Source organism: Falco punctatus (genome assembly GCF_963210335.1).
Source record: "Falco punctatus genome assembly, chromosome: 3".
NCBI classification, from domain to species: domain Eukaryota; kingdom Metazoa; phylum Chordata; class Aves; order Falconiformes; family Falconidae; genus Falco; species Falco punctatus.
The window spans coordinates 55,011,812-55,030,106 of record NC_137582.1 but is presented as its reverse complement, the minus strand read 5'-3'; the positions used below and the strand labels follow the sequence as shown (position 1 = coordinate 55,030,106).

Below are 18,295 nucleotides of genomic sequence, written 5' to 3'. Positions count from 1 at the left end.
TCTCTGTATCAGCTTCACTCTCGCCTTTTCAGAGTTGGTATTTAATTCTCGATCCAGCCACTGGAGAGAGCTCTACAGATCCTAAAACAGGCGCTGGGAGCAAACTCTCAACAAAACTAGCTGCACAACAGGGGGGCACTATAGCAGGAGCTCTGCGGTGTGCTCTGCTGCCACCATCAGTGGGAGTAACCGATCTCTGTCAGGTGTGTATAAAAGGTTCTAAGGATCAAGAACGGGCGACAGGGTATTGCTTTGCCAAAGTTGCTGTTTTGACTCGACCCAGAGGATAGGCCAAAAGCGGGACTGCTGCGGTTGTGGCCCCCTGGGGCTGGTTTTAAGCCAGCTGGTGGTCTCAGTGCTGTAAAGGGTGGTTTGCAGTGGTGCAGTATCTTACCTGGCTTATGAACAAGGTCTGTCAGCTGTTGATACCCAGGTTGAGTGGCAGTATCTATGCTGATAGTTACCCTTCCTGGGCTGCACGTTTCAGTGTCATTTCCCTATTGGAAGGAAAGCGGAGTGCTGGGGGTTGAGTGAAAGGCAAGAACTTCAGGATATGGCTGATGTCTTCCAGCCTCCCCTCTGGAGAGCAGGAGTGTTCCCAATTAAAAAAAAAAAGACAAAAACAAACAAACAAACAAAAAAAGCAACCAACAGATAAATTGAAAAAAAGAAAAAACAAAGTTGCTAGTTAAGACGCTAATAAGATGTTGCAGCAGCAGGGTGCAGTCTGGCTGCAGTACCCTTTGCTAGAGTTGGTCCTACAGGGTTGCGTTTTATATTCACTTACCTTTGTACTTGTCTGTGGCCTGGTTGAAAAAGCTGGGTTTTGCTTCCTCTCTGAAGAGGCTTACAAAGCTGTCTTGGGGTATGACTGAAGAATTCTGCAGTGAAGAATCCCCCAGAATAGCAAGATGCAAGTGGATGCTGCCCAGCTGGCAGGAATGTAATAGAGATGTCTGGGCGCAAGGATTGCACTGGTGGTGTTCTAACCAGGGTATTCAAGGTCTCAAAAGCAGCATGGAGGAGCTTCTGTGCAGGAAGGGGTATATGAGAGGTAAAGGAGAGGACTTCTGACTGTTGCCTAGGGCCAGACAAGATTGACCTGCTGCCCACCAGGAACCTGATCAAGAAGAGGCTCTGAAAACCGAGCAGCAGAGGACACTCCCCCTAAAGTGTCCCTGGATAGCTCAGAGTTGGGCACTTCTTAAATAAGGCCTTGGATATTAACAGAGGTGCCTGGGATGCTTCCTTCTGATGTGCAGATGGCCTTTTAACTTCAAGTGTTTTCACTTTTGGGTCTCCAAATGTTGTATTACAGAAAGGCAGTGTATCACCCTCCACTGCTTTGTCCAAAGTCCAAAACAAAAACAATAAAGACCAGTGTTTCGATGCAGCTGTGGAAGACAGTAGGTAAAAGGAGTTTGTGCTCATTCCTGTACAAACTTATTTCAGTGTGAGTTCTCCAACACAGTCCCAATCTGGGCTGGAATGACCTAGGCCAGGGGTCCTCAAACTACGGCCCGCGGGCTGGATACGGCCCCCCAGGGTCCTCAATCCGGCCCCCGGTATTTACAGACACACACACACACACACTGCCGGGGGTTGGGGGGGAAACCAAGCAGCCGCAGATGACTGCCTGCCACTGCATCCGCGCGCCGGCCCCCTGGTTAAAAAGTGTGAGGACCCCTGGCCTAGGCTGTTGGCTTCTTTAGTTTTAAATCATCACGTGCTTTGAGAGAAAGACCTTTTATTTTAACTTGTCTGTGGTAGCAGCTGTTGGTTTAGATATATTCAGTAACTAGTCAAAGAGCCCCTGGCCCCTGAAATGCTGTACTCAGTAGCTCTGGTAAGCCAGTGTGATGCTACGCGAAACTTAAAAGTATGAACTGGCTGCCTTGGCAAACAGTTCAGGATAAGCTTTGGCTTTGGATGTGGTATTACAGCATAACATCACTTTATGTCTCTGCGCTGCACTGGGCATGATGGGTAAGAATTTACGAATAAACAAATCCACAACTCTCTCTCAAACGCAGGCAGCTTGGCATTTCTGCCCTATTGTAGCATCTTGCAGCTCAAACAGCTTCCAAAGCAGGCTGGCGGATTTGTGCTGCCTGCCTCCTCTTTGTTAAGGGACTGAGCAGATTTGAGATGGCTTTGTTTGGTGTCTTTTTAAAGGTAAGACTTCTAGTCTAATGACTATTTAGAGAGAAAATACTTTCACCTCAATAAAGTTCTTTGAATTATAAAGGACATTGCTGTTGGGTTACTGAAAACCCTTGGGGTTTGTTTCATTTATAACATTGCCTCAGGCCTTCTGCTGCATCCTGTTGGATTGACCTCCTTTTCAACCCGTGCTGGCAGCGGCATTGCAGAACTATCTTTTTCCCTGGATCCTTCAGTGCTGTCATATGACAAACTTGAACTGTGACCCTTTTGTGTCTTACTAGGACAGCAGTGCCCTCTCTGTGCGATGTGGCCAGCAGTCTTCCCCATGCATGCATTTGTTCCAAGCCATTTAACAAACTGAAAGTTTCAAATGATGGCATTTCATAGTGTTTAATAGCATCGACTGTAAAGCAAATGAAATGGTGCTGAATACCCCGCATGCTGCTAGTAAGAAATACAGCATCCATTTCTGTAAAATGCCCTGGGTTTTCAGTGGTTGGTGTGTGCTCTCTGGTGAATCTCTTTATTTTATTTTTTTTAAAATAAATTTTGATGCTTCCCCCCTAAAAACAGTAGTAGTCACTGCTATAGATAGTCCAGCACTGGTATTTGTTTCTAATATATTGGGGGTTTAACCAGATTTTTCTAAGCAAAGTGGGCAAAGTCATTTTGCTGAAGTCTTGCAGAGAGTGTTAGGGTAAGAATTGATATAGTTAACACAGCATCCAAGCAACACCATCTCCAAGTGGTGTTGATGCTGGCAGGCATTGCCTTGCTGAAGTTACAGAGACTGAGCACTTGTATTTGTACAAATTGCATTCATTACCAAGAACCCTCCAGTAGTGATAAGAGACTGGCTGTGTAGATTGGCTCCAAGATAAGTAGCCAGTCTATTGTGCAGTGCATGGTAATCTTCCTCCTCCACGCCCCAATAATAAATCTTGGGGCATTTTGGAATGTGTGGGGGTTGCTCATTCTAGTAGCCTGAATGTATAACTACTAAACATCATCATCTTTTACCTATTTTGCTTTCATAACCAAGCAAGGCAGCCGACTCAGATGGATAGGCTCAGATACAGTTAGTGTTCTGAACACGTGGATGCTTCAACCATGTGTGTTTGTTCCTCCCTTAAAGAGCAATTCACGGGTGATGGCCAGGGTAAAAGTTTCTCCCAGCCATGCTCCAAGGCTAGAGCCCACTCGCAGTGATGGTTTTCTTCAAGAAGAGATGTCAACTTCTGGAGCTTGGGCACTTGCAAGTGGGAGTAATAGCTGTGCACAACCTGGGGCTCTGCACAGGAGTTATGGTAGTACCTTCTTCATAGTTGGCTTGTCCTTTCTCAGTGCAAGCGTCTATGTCGTATGATTTCAGCGAAACAGCAGTTATTTGTCGTGCCATAATAATATAGTTTCAAAGAAGGATAGAATTTTCTGTTTGCTTTGACTGAAATAAACCATCAGCCTGCAAGTGCTTGCTTTGTCTTTAAAGTATTTAATGTGTGAGAACTTCTGGATTTTCAACATGTAAAGCTGAACACCAGAAGGCTAGTTTTATTCTAGTAGGCAGTATAATCGAACCAGTTTGGTTGAAAACTTCTATTTATATGCAATTCTAATCTTTTTTTTTTTTTTTCTCCATTTAGGGTTTGAATGGCAATGGAATTCCTCCTGGATCATCAGGTTTTAGCCTTACCAAACAGCTGCTCTGTCCAAGAATAACCCGTGTCTGTCTCAGGGACTTGATATTCTGCATGGAACAAGAGAGGGAGATGAAGCATTCTCTGACCTTGTACCGTGCTCTTCTGAAGTGATCTGAATTTTACATTTTACCTTGCTGTCTACTGCCAAAGAAAACACTGAAGCATCGTTGCACTGTCTTGAAATTCCAATTTCTGGAAGATGATCCGTTGTAAGGATAACTCTTGTTTACAGATAAACATTTTTATTAAATACCTAACCTAGCACCTGTAGGGGTTTTAATAATATTTGGCTTAAACCAGTCTGTAAACCAGTGAAAACACTGAGCTGCACACACAAGCACCTGACTACCTGCTTGCATTTAACTGTCTTGCAGGCTCTGAGGGCTTGATACATGTCCCTGGTTTATGTATGTCGCTTGCATTGGTACGCCAGAGTCTGCAACATCTGTTCTACATGTAGTGCCTTCTTCTAATCCAACCTTATTTAGGGAAACAACACTTCAAAAGAACTTCATAGCATGGCAACTTACTTAATCGCGAGCCAGCAGTCAGTCAACATGCTAATGTATTGCCTGTCTGACTCAGCATCTTAATTTTTCTCGGTTTAGAATTACTATTGGATACTCGCTTGTGGAGAGCAAAGTAGCAAGCAAAAGGAATAAGGGGTGCTTTCTCCCCCTCACCTCGCCCCAGCTGCCTTCCCCCTTTCCTCTGAGAAAATGACTGAGGGAAGGTGAACAAATTGTTGTTCTTGTGATTGAAGTACATCAGACAGTGTAGTTAGGGCATACTTAGATGTTCGGGGACCATATGGAGTTACTAAACTTGAATACAGGGAGTGAAAGACCCTAAAAAGGAGTGGTAAACAGAATAAACAGTTTATGTTTCTGTACATAGAAAAAATAGCATTGAACTTTAGCATAGATGTAGAAAGAAATGAACAAAAGCAACCTGTGCTGACAAGGGAAAACTTGAGATGCCTTGAAACTTTGCAGCTGGAGACTGTCTTAAGGAAAAAAAGCAGTGTTTGCAAAGCACAGGATTCACTGCTTTGTTTAGGATATTGGTTTAATACGTTGATGCAGTGTGACGGGGAAGCTTCCCCAGCAGAAAGTATTTAGACAAGTTTCCTGCTTTCTATTCAGTGAGGAGGAGGACTCCAGATTATTAAGACTGCAAGAATAGATTCAAAGATTTTCTACTTGCTGGTAAAGACTGCCTTGTGGTGGAAGGAAAACCCTCTGGGTTACCCTTCTCCGTAGCCTCCAAGCGTTTTGCCTCTCATGACACAATGCTGTAGAGCAGGGGTCCTCACACTTTTTAACCAGGGGGCCGGCGCGCGGATGCAGTGGCAGGCAGTCATCTGCGGCTGCTTGGTTTCCCCCCCAACCCCCCGGGGGGGGGGGGGGGGCAGGGGTTTCTGTAAATACCGGGGGCCGGATTGAGGACCCTGGGGGGCCGTATCCAGCCCGCGGGCCGTAGTTTGAGGACCCCTGCTGTGTAGCATGGCTGTTTCCCAGGACCGGTGGGAAAGGCGCTGACTGCATTGAACGGCTTCCTGCCGAAACTATTTTGGTTTAAGGAACAAGCTTCCTGTGGTTATTCAGCACGCTACTTCGAAACTTGAAATGATGATTCAAACACCCTCCAATGTCAGAACCACTGCTGATAGTTACCAAATTGAGTAAGTTTTGAATCGGTTATGTGTTTTTTGTTGGAAGAGTAGTAAACAAATCTAGTAAATGATTGCTGTAAATTATTTATATATGTATATATAGCATATATATATATATAAAAGAAAAGCAGTACTTTGACTAAGCTATAGTTTGCAAGATATTGATGGCATCAGGCAAAATTGTTTTGTATAATTAAATGCTTAGCTTTACTTTTTATGTAAAGTGCAGCATTTTCCATATTTGTGTACTGTATCTTATCGATCAGATGTTTAAAATTATTTTAAATACTGCATTAAAGCAATTATTTTATTAAAAATAATAAATTGGTAACTTTGTTTCCTGACGTGAGAAATTCAGCGTCTGAAGTTGTCATCACCATGACTAATGGCGTGGCTCTGAGAGCAAGCCCCGGCTATCTGCCCATCACAGTAATTGGTACAGTTGTCTCACGTGACTTACCAATGATAAGCATCTATATTTTAAGGTTTTTAAACAGAACTGGGTGACAGAGGGAAGGATTACTTGAAGTGGGAGGAGGGAGTGGACAGGGAGAAAAAGCAACCTTTCACTTGTCTGATTTCCCCCAGTCAGTCAGCATGGAAGCTGGGGTTTGGGTTTGTTGGTTTTGTTTTTTTTTAACAGCTGGGCAGAGGTGAGAGCTTTGCACTTGTTCTGGGAAGTAAAACCACAGGAACCGTCTCAGACTTCAGCAATGTGCAGTGGAAGCATTGTCCCAAATTATTTTTAAAGCAACTGGCAATTAATTAAGTGCAGGTTGGAGAACAAAGATGAGCATCTGCATATTGGCCTGCCTCTTCGTCTTCTTTAAAGCAATGCAATACTAACATGAAAGATGTTGGAGAAAATAAATTAACTGATAAATAGATGTATCAAGTATGATAGATAATTCAAGTGTTTTTAGGGCCTGCCTGTGGTGTAGATTGCATGCTTTCACTGCTGCCATAGCAAGTTGTCTCTTTCACCAGGAGTTCCTCCCTGTGTGCCACTTCTTCCCCCCTGCCCCAAACAGACACCAAACCCAAAAATTTTATCCTGTAAGGAGTAGAGTAGTAGACATTTTCAGAAAGGTTTTTTGGCAGGTCTTCAGGCCTAATTTCAGATAGGGACAGATGAGGCCTTGGTGAAAAGGCTAAAAATGTTTGTCTCCCTCCCAAGGGTTCAGCCTGCCTCTCATTCAAGTTTAGCTTTGCTTCTGAGAAAAGTGTCCTCTAAAGTGGCATTTCGGAGACACTTGGGCTTTGCTCAGCCATGCCAGTAGTTAGGGTTCACTTCCCCCCTCTTCCCCAGTCTTTCTGCACTTTATGAATGGGGGTTTAGTATTCCCATAAGATGATGAGGGCAAACCCTGCCATCATGCTCCCTTGCCTCTGAGTTCTCGGTGTGCTCATGCTCAAGCTTGGGAACTGAGCAGCAGAGCCACCTATGTCACCGATGCTGCAAGGGGTCTAAAGCTTGCTCCAGCCACTTCTTGCTGTCCAGATGGCCTATGAGCCTGGTGGCTATTTCTGATGGACCAAGCTGCCTGGGCAGCTACCCCTGTCGCTCACGTATTCAGCCTTTAGAGAAAACAGTGTATACAGCTGTGGGGAGAAAGCTGTTGTTGCTGGCTCCGACTACTACTATCTTAGTAGCATAGTATGCCAAGTTTTGTATGTTACGTGGTGACAAAAGGGCCCTGTACTTTCTCCTCCAGCTGCTGTTTTTTCCCTTTATTGCCATTTTCAAATCTTACCACTGAATCCAGCCCTTTGCACTGTCTTTGACTCCAGCTTTTCCCTTCTCCCCCCCAAGGGAAGACTAGCTGGAGTGCACTAACACACCCTGCAGCTTTGTTTGAGGTTTAATGAGGAAGGTAGCAGGGGACTGTGAGACATTGCTAGATGATTCCTCAAAGCCATTGCATTCTCTTGGACACTTTGACACGAGTAGCTTAAGGCTACTGTTTGCATCAAATTGTTCTAGGCCCACTCTCTTGTAGGCACCTGTGTCCTGCCACGTGAGTGCACTGGGCTCGGGAAAAATGCTGTCAGCTGTTCTCCAGGTTCATCTCTTTGCTCTGTTCTTTGCTTTCCTCTTAATTTGTAATCACTGGGGTGAAGAAGGAAAGACTAAAGCAAACGAGGATGTCCTGAAGGGGCAGACAGTCCAAGTGATTGGACTTGGTGAAATGGGCTTGCTCCCAGCAACTTTTCAAATGAGGGCTGCTGGGTTTCTGAGGCCAAGTGCTGCACACACTTCCCTCTGCACGTAGCACACATGGTGTCTACACATGCTCTGTGAGCTGGTTCCAGCCGTTGTTATCCAAAGTCCAATGGCTGGAGACTGCAACTGGAGATAAGCACAATCTGCAGTGAAGGCTTTACTCCTTTGATGAGTGCAAAATTGAGTGCCAAGACTGAAGAACATAGCACACTGAACCTCTGTTTTGCCACTTTTTGTACCACACATCAGTGGCTTGTCTCACACTCATCTGGTAGAAAGGCTGCCCATCTCTGCAGGTCACAATGCCAGTGTTTCTCTTGGTGCAGGCCTTTTGTAAGCTAGGCAAGTGCCCCTTTTCGCTTTGTAACACTTTGAAGGAATAAGCAAGAAACCTTGTGTCCTGGTTTCAGCTGGGATGGAGTTAATTATCTTCATAGGAGCTACTATGGTGCTGTGCTTTGGCTTTGATGTGTGACTTTTCAGTTCCTCAGGCCTTGCTAGCGAAAAGGCTGGAGGGGCACAAGGAATGGGGAGGGGACACAGCCAGGACAGCTGACCCAGACTAGCCAAGGTGGTATTCCATACCACAGGACAGCATGCCTGGTGTATATACCTGGGGGGCAGATCATTGTTCGGGCACTGGCTGGGCATTGGGTGGTGAGTGGTGAGCCCTTGCATTGTGCACCAACGTTCCTTTCTTCCTTTCCCTCTGGATTTTGTTCTTTCTCTCTCCCTTTTCATTACAACCGTTATTGTCAGTGTTATTATTGTTCTTTCATTTTTATTCTATTTCAATTATTAAATTGTTCTTATCTCAACCCTCAAGTTTTACATTCTGTTCCAACTCTCCTTCCCATCCCTCTGGGTGAGGGGGGAGTGAGTGAGCAGCTGCGTGGTACTTAATTAGCAGCCAGGATTAAACCATGACACCTTGTCTTTTCCTTCCAAATACATAGCCCTTGTTCCTGCCACCTGTTCTACAGGCATGAGCTGGTCACTCCTTGCCTGCTCTGTAGCTATTCTGGTGTGCCAGCTGCTAACTTTGCTACCCAGTCTCTCCTCAGGATCCCCTGCTTCACGTTTCACAGGTTGCCTCCAGGCAGCCTGCTTTTGAAAGGGTTTTTGCTATGAAGAAGGGAGGAAAAGGAGGATCTCCATCCTGAACTTCAAAGTTGAATGGCTATTCTGGAGTGGAAGGAGGTGGTGGTAGTGCAGGTCACGTCAGCCCTGAGGTTGCTACTTTCTGTGCAGGGAGCAGATCCTCACAGGCAGTTTGTGTTTCATTGTGGCCAAGACTTCTACTGTTAAGTCCTACTTCAGTCGAGAGTTTTCTGCAAGGTCCTTGCAGCAGTAGGTACGTCCTACCTTCCAAGGGATGTTTCCCTGTCAGAGCCACCTAAGGGTTTCTGCAGGAGACCTCATCAGAGCCAGTCATGTGTTCTCTTCCCCAGCCCCCATTTCACAGTCCCACAACTCTTCCAGGTATCTCCTCTTCAGTCTGTTTCTTCTTCAGAAGTAGGAAGGGGTGTAAAGCCGTGTCTTCTGTGATTCAGGTGGACGCTCGGTGGTATCAGGACCTGCACTGGGGTGCCAGTACTTGTTTCTCCAGGGCTCTGCCCCTCAGTACTGTCACTGAAAGGCTGCTCCCCCTGGGTCTGAGCCTTGGTGGGAGGGAGCAAAGGGGGTCTTCTTACGTGGGTACTGCTAAGGCAAAAAGTCATCTTCATCTCAGCAGCTTGGCATGCGTGGTCCTGCTCCACAGGCTTTACTTGAAGAACTGCAGTCATTGGGAAGCAGTTCCTCTCTCCACCAGATCACAGGGAATATTATTTTTAAATCTATTTGGAAGGAAGAATTATCTGACAGATCATCTGTATCTGTTTTTGAGAGTTAATTCATAATTATATGTAGTTCCCCAAGCTTCTTGAGATATTTGCACTTTCACTTTGAAGTGTTTAGCATGATGGGGTTTAGTATTTACAGTTATTTGAAGGTGTTTCTTATTTCTGTCCTTAGAAGCTGGAAAGGAGGAGGGGGGAGTATTTTTTTCAAGTAATTATGAATGAATGTATGTGTACTCTGTGTGTATAAGAATGGCTAAGTAACTTTTTAAAAGTAATACAGCACTTGTAAAGACTGAGTTATAACAGCTCCCAGGTGTGAAACTGCAGCAACAAGCAGAGAGGAAGGAAGAAGACAAATTCCTGAAGAGGTTGCAAGTTTTAATATCTTAAAATCCTTTGATACCTTTGTGCAAAATTGGGCAGAGAATAAAGACTCCCCTGAAGAGCTGATCAGCAGGACTTCTCAAGAAGGGATGGTAGGAAAAGAAGAAGGTACTCGGAGGGTCAAAGACAGAGCTTGCTCCTTTCTCCAGGAGCTTCAGTGATACCTTTACATGCATTCTGGCAGAGGCTTTCATTTACAGAAACTACAAAAAAGGGCCTTTCTAGAAAAAAAAAGAAATCCATCAAAGTAGGTGGGTATGTGTATGCATGCTATGTATTTAATGAAGCAGACTTATTAAGGAAGAAATCCTGGAATCATTGGTGCCTTTTCAATGCAGTTTTCATTCTTAACTTCATGTCTCTTAAAATTTGGAGAAATCCTCCGCAATCAGCTCATTCTCTCTTTGAAGGGGTGGCAAGAAGGATTATTGCCAGCTGCAGCCCACTGCTGAGGTCCAGCCGTAGCGCTGAAGCACTGCGGGATGCAGGACGGGGGCACGTGTGCTGTCCACAGGAGTCGGTGGCCTGACTGATGCTGAAGGAAGAGGCTGGAATGAGCAGCAGCTGTGTAGATACAGTAGATACCAGAAGCTGTGTAGATACAGCATGGGCTATTCAGCATCTCAGACCTGAAGCAATTTTCCTCTACCAATGTGAATAAACCGTGGATGGAGGCTTACGGGCCGTGTGAGCACCTGCCTTGTGTCGAGCCGATACGGTAATCAGGGTTGTGCTCCCTCTTGTCAGGGCCAGGGCTGTAATTTTCTGCGCCCTGCCTTTCACCAGCTGATTCATTAGCCCTTTGCAGCACGGCTGGCAGGTGGTGCGAACTCAAACAGGCCTCATCTCACACAGCGTCTTTGCTTCTAATTTGAAAGCTTTAACCTTCTTTATTACAGGGGAAAAAAATTGAAAGTGACCCAAACTTCAGGCACAGAGGGCAAATATTAAAAGTAAGGTTGGTTTTGCCTTTGAAATTTCTTGCTTCTTAGAAACTGTTGGTGAGTGATGCCCCAGAGCTGGGGAGGATGGCTCCAGAAAGAGATCCCCTCGAGTGTGCCATCAGCCCTTCACAGCAGTCTGCTGGGGATGCTGAAACAGAAATCAGTGTTTCGAGTTTTTTTTCCCATGCCGTAAAGAAGAACCTGTGGGAAGGTTCTGCCTGTGTCCTTACACAAAACCAGGATATCCAGTAATTAGTGAAAGATACCTCCAGGGCAAGCTCAAATTTTGCAACACTTCCCAAGGCAGGGAAAATGCCCTGGGCTAGGGCAGTGTTGGGAAGAGAGTGAGTCAGGAGGCTTTTTTTTTTTCCTCTTCTTTTTTTCTCTCTATAGTCTTGATCAAGTCAAAACTTCAGAAAACTTTGCAGGGACCCAACTGTTCCAGACCTCCTATACCTGGGTGAGGCTCCTCCACCTCCTGAGGTAGACAGCTGCCTTTTCAGGCTTTTTTTTTCTGTAACAGGCTACACTTTTGCAGTCCTGAGCTGCAGCTGTGCTTCTGACGGCAGCTGGGAGCGGGGAGGCCGAGCTGACCTCAGGGTCAGCATCCCTCAAGGGAGGAAGCCGGGGGGCACAGCCCAGCCCTTGCAGGGTCCGGGGACAGGGTGCTGCCTCTTTTGGTGATTTCCCCCTCCCCTGAGAAACACAGGTTTCTGCTCAAGGAGGGATTTAAAACTCTGTATAGGGGCCACCTGCCTTGGGCAGCACTTCAGCACCTAGAAGTCGAAGCAGCCTAGGGTTCGGGCAGGGTGGGTGGCATGGGGGCAATGGCTGGTGGGAACTGGCGGCAACTTGCCCGTGGCCCCTGCGCAGGGACCTGGTGCCGGGAAGGGCGGTGGGGCTGCGCTGGCAGAGGTGCCTTTGGGAAGCCTCCTGCTTGGCGGAGGGCCCGGAGGATCCAGCACCGCCCTGCTGCCCTGGGGCCGCCGGGCATGCCTGGCCCAGCCCAGCCTGCCAGGGGCCCACCGAGCTGCTGCGGGACTGCCCTGCGCGCCAGGCTGGGGTCCGGTGGCCCTTGGCCAGAGGGTGGCCTTGGAGGCGGGTGGGTGGGAGGCCTGGCTGCGGGGGCTTCGAGCTATCGTTGGGCTGACCGAGCCCCCTGAGTGCTCCTTGATCCGTCATGGCACTGTATGGTCAGCCTCCTCAGACGTGCCCCATGTTGAGAAGGTCTCCTCCACGAGCCAGTCTCCATCATGGGCCATGTAAGGCGCTCAAGCTCCTGACACTGAGATGTAGCACAAGTGCTCCTTGGCTTTTCGAAGGAAGATCCCTGGATGCCTCTGGCTGAGGTGCAGGTGTAGTGGCCCAGTTCATCTTTCCCACTCTTGCCTTTCATCCCCTCCAGTGGTTTCTGCGGTGTCGGATCTCCTTCCCACCTCCCTTTTACCCCACAGCCTCCTTAGTTTTGTGTTTTGCCCCCATGCTTGTGCAAAAGTACACTGTAGCGCTTCCTGCCTTCCCTTGCTGCTCTCCCTGGCCACTGCCCTTTCTCAGTGTTTTAAGCCCTGGGAACAGTTTGTAAACATGGAGTGAACTATCTGCTTCATCCAGGCACCCTCTGGTCTGGCTTTAACTTCTGTACTCAGGTGAAACCCGAGTGAAGTCCTCATGGCCAGGCAACGTCCAGACCGAGTGCTCCCACCCTCGTCTTGCACAGCTTGTTGGGCACTTCTGCTCTTCCCAAAAGCTGGCCTTCCTCTTCAGCTTCCATGGCTGCTCCGGTTCTCCTCCTCATCGCTCAAATAATCTGTTTCCCTTAGATGACTGCCACCTCTTCCCAACCTTCTTCAAGCTCACTGCTTTGACTGCCTTCCATAGGAGACATCTCCTGCACAAACGGCTCCTCAGCTGCCACTTATGTGGGCTAATGGCTCACAGATCTCAATTGCAAACCTGTTGTCCTCTACACAGGCAGAAATTGTGAGCACCTGGAGACCCCCTGGATGTGCTGAGACATTAAATCAAATTCAACAGGGCTAAAATAGGGCTCAGTTGTTGTCTCTTCCCTTGGTCTTTATTTATGACTAGGCAGCATTGCTCCTGTTGTCCTTGCCCTTTCAAGAGCTTCCAAATCTTGAACATGACTTCTGGAAAGCCTTGAGGATTGCTAGCTCCACCATCATCTCTGGCTTCCTAAGGTGTTGGAGATGCAGGTTCCCTTTTCTACAGGGGAGGACAGCTGGTGTGGAGCGGTTTTCCTTTCCTAGACCCCTGTGTGTGACTATTGCAGAAAGGAGGCGGGCTGTCCCAGGCAGCTGCAGTGGTTTTAGGTTATTAAGCTGTTCCCTTTCAGATGCCTCCTTTGCCGCAATGCCAGTAAAAACTTGCTCTTGTTGGGCTTCTGCGGCATCACAATGAATGCTGTGAGAAGGAACCCCTCGCTTCTTAGCAGCTAAAGCCCCGGGGATTTCCCTCCATCTAGTTTTGGTAGTTCCCCTTCCTGATAGGCCATCCTCTGGGGATCTACTTGGCACGTTGCTTGAAGCAGTGGAGTCCCAGAGTAGCCGGGGCTATTTATACCTCCCTAATAGTTACCATAATGAAGCCCTCTCCTGAAATTGGCTGCAAGTCCCAAACCTACCAACAAGGCCGGCCACACCTCATAGCACCTCCTGCGCCTGGCCCTACATGCTCAGACCATGCTGCTGCCCAGTTCAGGGCTGGCACCCTGCAAACCCTCTCCCTCGCAGTGGGACTCCCTTTTGCTCCCTGACTGCTGTTCTGCCTTCCAGTGGGCAGGGATCCCTTGCAGGGAATGGAAAACAGTCTCCACTCCCATGGGTGTGGGATTTTGCCTTCTATCGCGCCAGTAGCAGGCTGTCTATGGGAATGCAAATGGTGCTTAGCACAGGCTCTGGATAATTAATACTCTTTCTTTGAGCTGAGGTAGCACTTATGCCCCTGATAGATATCTACAGCAATAAAGATACAGTCCCTGCCACAACTGGATGGAGAAAGTCTTTAAGAAGTAAAAACACGGGTTTTTGATGCCTGACTGAATATGGGTCCAAAACCATCACACTTTATTTCCCAAAACAAAACCATCTTCTTTTAGTGACCCCGGGAGAGGCCCTTAGATGCTCTCCTAGGGCATATGTGCCTGCATGTACCCCAGACCTCCCTCCCCAGAGCAGCTGATGGGGCAGAAGCTCGGCTTTCCCCCAGAAACACATGGCGACAGACAGGTCATGTTCACCGTAACAGTCCAAGGCTTGTCCGCCACCCCCAGCACGGCTGCAGTGGGGGGACAGCATTTTCCTGCTGTTCCTTGGGGAGAGGAGCCCTCTCCCAGCCCGTCCTGCCCCAAGGCAAAGCAAGAGTGGGGAGGAGTCGCTCCAATCTGCTGTGGTTATTTTAGACTATAAAGTTGTGATGGAATTTTTTTGTTGTTGTTTAGTGAGCAGCTCACTGTGAATTTAATAGATGAGTTTTGCTGTTGGTAACAACTCCCCTAACCCCCAAGCAGTTTATTTCATGTATACAAGAGTGAAAAAGGGAAAAGTAAGAACACCTCTGGGGAAAATAAGGAGTTGGGAAATGGCTGTAAGTGCAAGCACAGGACTGCCAAACCCACACGTTCAAAAAGCACGAATCAGATCTCCAGGAATCACAAGACTGGTGGTCTAAATTTCAAATATGGAATCTTAACAGTTTCTGAAGGGTATTTCCCTCCGTGTTTTCAATGCTCTAGGGGAAGCTGCATGCCCTCCTCTGGGGATAGAGCGCTGATCGGCTGGAGTCGAGGATTACACATGCTTATAGGAACCCATGCTCCCTGTGCTGGAGCCATCCCACCTGCCCAGTCCCCTAAGGCTGCCTCACTGCAGTGTTCTCCCATGCTGTGGGGCATCGCTGCCGCTCCCTCGCGTCCCTGCTGAGCTGCCTGGAAGGACGGCCAAGCCCCTGTGCTTATCTTGCCACAGTGGAGAACAGCAGCCACTTGCACCAGGGTCAGTCTTTTCCCCATGGATAGATGGTGAGGAAGTGTCATCTCTATTTTGTCCCAGAGGCTTTAGTAAGAGAGAACCACTGCTTTGAATAGTTCAAAGATGTACATAGCCGAGGCCATAAAGCCAAAGCAGCGCTGCCAGAGGGAGGGAGAGTTGCCCGCAACGTCTGTTTTGGAGGGACATGAATTGCTTTTCACATGATGCAAGAGCTCACTACAAGACAGAGCTGAAGGTGTTTTATCTGGGGGTACAAATTCATACTTTCTCCCCCCAAAGTCACCCAAAACCTGAGAAGAGAGTGCTGTGGCGAACTTCGCCAGTGCTAAGTCGCCCCATCTGTTGGTGCCTGAGCCCCTAGGGGCAGCAAACAGCCTTCACCCACACCTCCAAATACGGGTGTGCTGGCAGGAGAGGGAAGCTTCCCCTGTCTCCTGCCTCACTTGAGGGCCTCTAGATCTGTAGCTGATCTAAACTGCTGTTGCCCAACTCAGCCTTGCAGAGTCAGCTTTGCTGCAAGTCCTTTCTTGTCTATCCCTCTGGAGTCCCTCAGACACTGTCAGGGCCACAGGGCTGGTCCTTGAAAACTCTTTGGTTGTGCTACAGCTGTTCACACTGCAGGACCACCAGGATGGCCTCCGTGGGAGAGGACTCCCAAGGACGATTGCCTACACAGCACCATGAGATGGTCTTCCCAAGCCTATGCATACTAGCGTTGCCTCCCTGCACTGGACCAACATCTCTTCTGCTTCAGCAGAAGCCACTCTCATCTTTGTGTGTTGCCCCCTTGCTGCTTTTACGTCCCAGCTCACAGTTATAGGAGTGTACCCATCAGGACTCATTAGTGTGAAACGTGGGGAAATCCCAGGCTGCATGGCATTTCCCAAGCTCCTGTCAGGTAGGCAAATTACATGTCGCAGGGAGAGGATTCAGGAGTTGGAGGGAATTGTATGCAAATGGGAAGAGCAACAAAAGAGCCCCAGTTCTCCCAAACCTGCTGAAGCTGAAGTCTGCAGTTGGCAGTGCACCTGCTTTGGTGAGGGGTGGAGCTGCGGCTATGCAGCGGATAAGACCTCACAGCCTTCCTCTTTCAAAGCCAAGCATTGTATTTTGCTCCAAAGCACTTATCCCACACACCCATGGAAGAGGAATGCAGGTGACTTCCAACCCGATGGGCAGACGCAGCAATCGGAGGGCAGTGAAACCACTCATGTCTAACAGGAGCTCCTGCAACGGTAGCTCATGAGCAGGAGCAGGTCGGCTTCCAAGGCAGGAATGACTCACGGCTGCTTTCTTTATAGCTACTAAGCTGTCATGCCCAGCTCCAGGCTCTCCAGGGCCTGGTGCGGCAAAGTCTGCTTCCTGAGTTTAGTGAAAGGGAAAAGATGTCCCGCTCCCTATTGATGAGCATGAATTAATCCACTCTTGCCCTAGGCTGGAGGTAATGCCAATGGCACCAAGCACTCCCTCCTGCTGCACAGCAAGCAAGCGTGGGAGTATCCTGGCCCGAAGGACCAGGCATATTAGCCTGACCCATAACTGAATTGTCTACATCAAAGAAGAGGTGAGAATAACACGTACATGCACAGCCAGCAGCAGCAGCGCTTTGTAAATGTGCCTGCTTGCCTTGTTAGAGGCCCTTTATCTGGTAGATGGTCTCATTTGCCAATATAAATATGCACTTGCTAGTGGGAGACGAACACAGTGTGTGTAGTGCAGGAGAAGCTAAAGGAAAAAAATGAGCCCAGCACATACGAAGAGCCCAGGAAAAGAGCACCATCAAAGCCTAAGAGGACAGACCTAGCCATACCACAACGTAGTTCTTGCTTCTCCCATTTTCTCTTCAACCACAGCTGACTGAGAGGGAGGTAGAAGACCAGAAGTCCTTCTTAATGCTCACTGGGGTCACATATGGTACATCAACCTATACTGTTGGTTGGAGCAAGGTGACAAGATCTTCGGTTGCTCCCAGGCCAACTCTGCGCTGTGGTGTCTCCATAGGGGAAAGTTAGCTCTCTCTTCACTCTCAGCCCACAGCTGGCCCTCGCAACACTCTCCTGCTTGCCACAACAGAGCAGTCCACGTGGACCGTGCTTCCTAGGAGCCCTGCCAACACAACATGTGGGCCTCCCAGTCTCTCACAGCACTCGCTCTCCAGGGATAGGGAATGTGGAGCTCCACAGCAAAGCCATCTCTGGCTGTTCCCTGCCAGCAAGACCTGTGCTACAGCTGCATCTCCATCCAAATGCTGCTCTAGATCAGCACAGTAAGCACCTGTCCGGGGGTTCCCACTCTTCCTCAGGACTGGGAGTGCACAGTGCGGGCTGCAAGGCTTATCCTCCTAAGCCTCTTGTCCGCATTGCAAGCCTGGCAAGTGAATCCTACTTGCTCAGTTTCCTGGTATGACTTTCCACGTCTAGACGCTGCCCGCGGTCCGGCTGGTGAGCCATTCCCTGCAGCCCCCTTGCACACTTCTCCCAGCTGCCTTTTCCCTGGGAATCACAGGCAGTGGTTATTTTGGAACTCCAAATATCAGCCTATGAGCAGGGAGTGCTTTTACTCAGCCCAAGCTTCCCATCAAGTTCTTCAATGTGTGCAGGCTCTGGAAGAGCTCTCAGGTTGTTTTTATGAATAAATACCTGTCTGGTTTTAGCTACATGTGCCGTCGGCTTGCTGAACTCTCCTTCTCCTTTGAAGGGGAGGGATTTTCCACCCTTCGCTGTGAACTTCTGCTGCTCACAAGGGTACTTTGGTCTGGGCAAGATGGCCTTGGAGAGGAAGGTTCCATTCTTGATTTCTGAATACCGCTGAGTCTTCGAAAGACTGGATTTGTTGCTCAGTCTTTGCCCTCAGAGCAGCAGCCCTTACCCAGCTAAATTCAGCTGGGGGAATTCCACCTGTAAGTTGTGCAAGTAAGGGCAAAGACAAGGCTGTCCCAGTCAAGTTTCTGCTCCCCAAGGCCCTGCTTTCTCTGTTGGTAGCTCCTGCATGCAGCAGCAAGTCTGCTCCCCATGTGTTTCACTGAAGCCGAGATGCCCACACATTTTTTCCATTGTGAACCTGGCTACATCCCTGCCAACTCACGCAACCAGCTATTGTTAAGTAATTGTCTGAGTCATCCACTGAGCCCACGCCCAAGCAGGCTCTTGAGATTTAACACATGGGAGATTCACTCCTGTTGGCGTGGCTTTGGGGTACTCTGCCTTCTGCCTCCACCCGGGAGGGTGACAGCAACAGAGACACTCCAGATGGGCTATAAAGATGGACAATTTCATGTCCATCGTTGGGTTCCCAGCTCCCAGCCATCAGTTAACAGAATCTTAATGCGATACAGAAGAACCACCAGCTTGC

At 48.3% G+C, this 18,295-nt stretch overlaps 2 protein-coding genes across 12 annotated transcripts in view; one reads left to right on the top strand and one right to left on the bottom strand.

Annotated features, from left to right (window-relative positions):
- Nucleotides 1-5,408, top strand: part of TAF4B (TATA-box binding protein associated factor 4b) — a 79,142-nt gene extending 73,734 nt beyond the window's left edge. For all 4 annotated transcript variants that reach the window (XM_080382026.1, XM_080382025.1, XM_080382024.1 and 1 more), the window contains one exon: nt 3,810-5,408. In XM_080382026.1, coding sequence (XP_080238152.1) covers nt 3,810-3,977 — 168 coding nt within the window. In that variant the 3' untranslated portion in view covers nt 3,978-5,408. The remainder of the gene's footprint in view (nt 1-3,809) is intronic.
- A 147-nt stretch (nt 5,409-5,555) lies between these two features.
- KCTD1 (potassium channel tetramerization domain containing 1) overlaps nt 5,556-18,295 on the bottom strand; it is a 133,911-nt gene continuing 121,171 nt past the window's right edge. For all 8 annotated transcript variants that reach the window (XM_080382017.1, XM_080382016.1, XM_080382020.1 and 5 more), the window contains exon 5: nt 5,556-18,295. This exon is cut by the window's right edge and continues 18,537 nt beyond it. The gene's annotated coding sequence lies outside the window, so the exon portion shown is untranslated.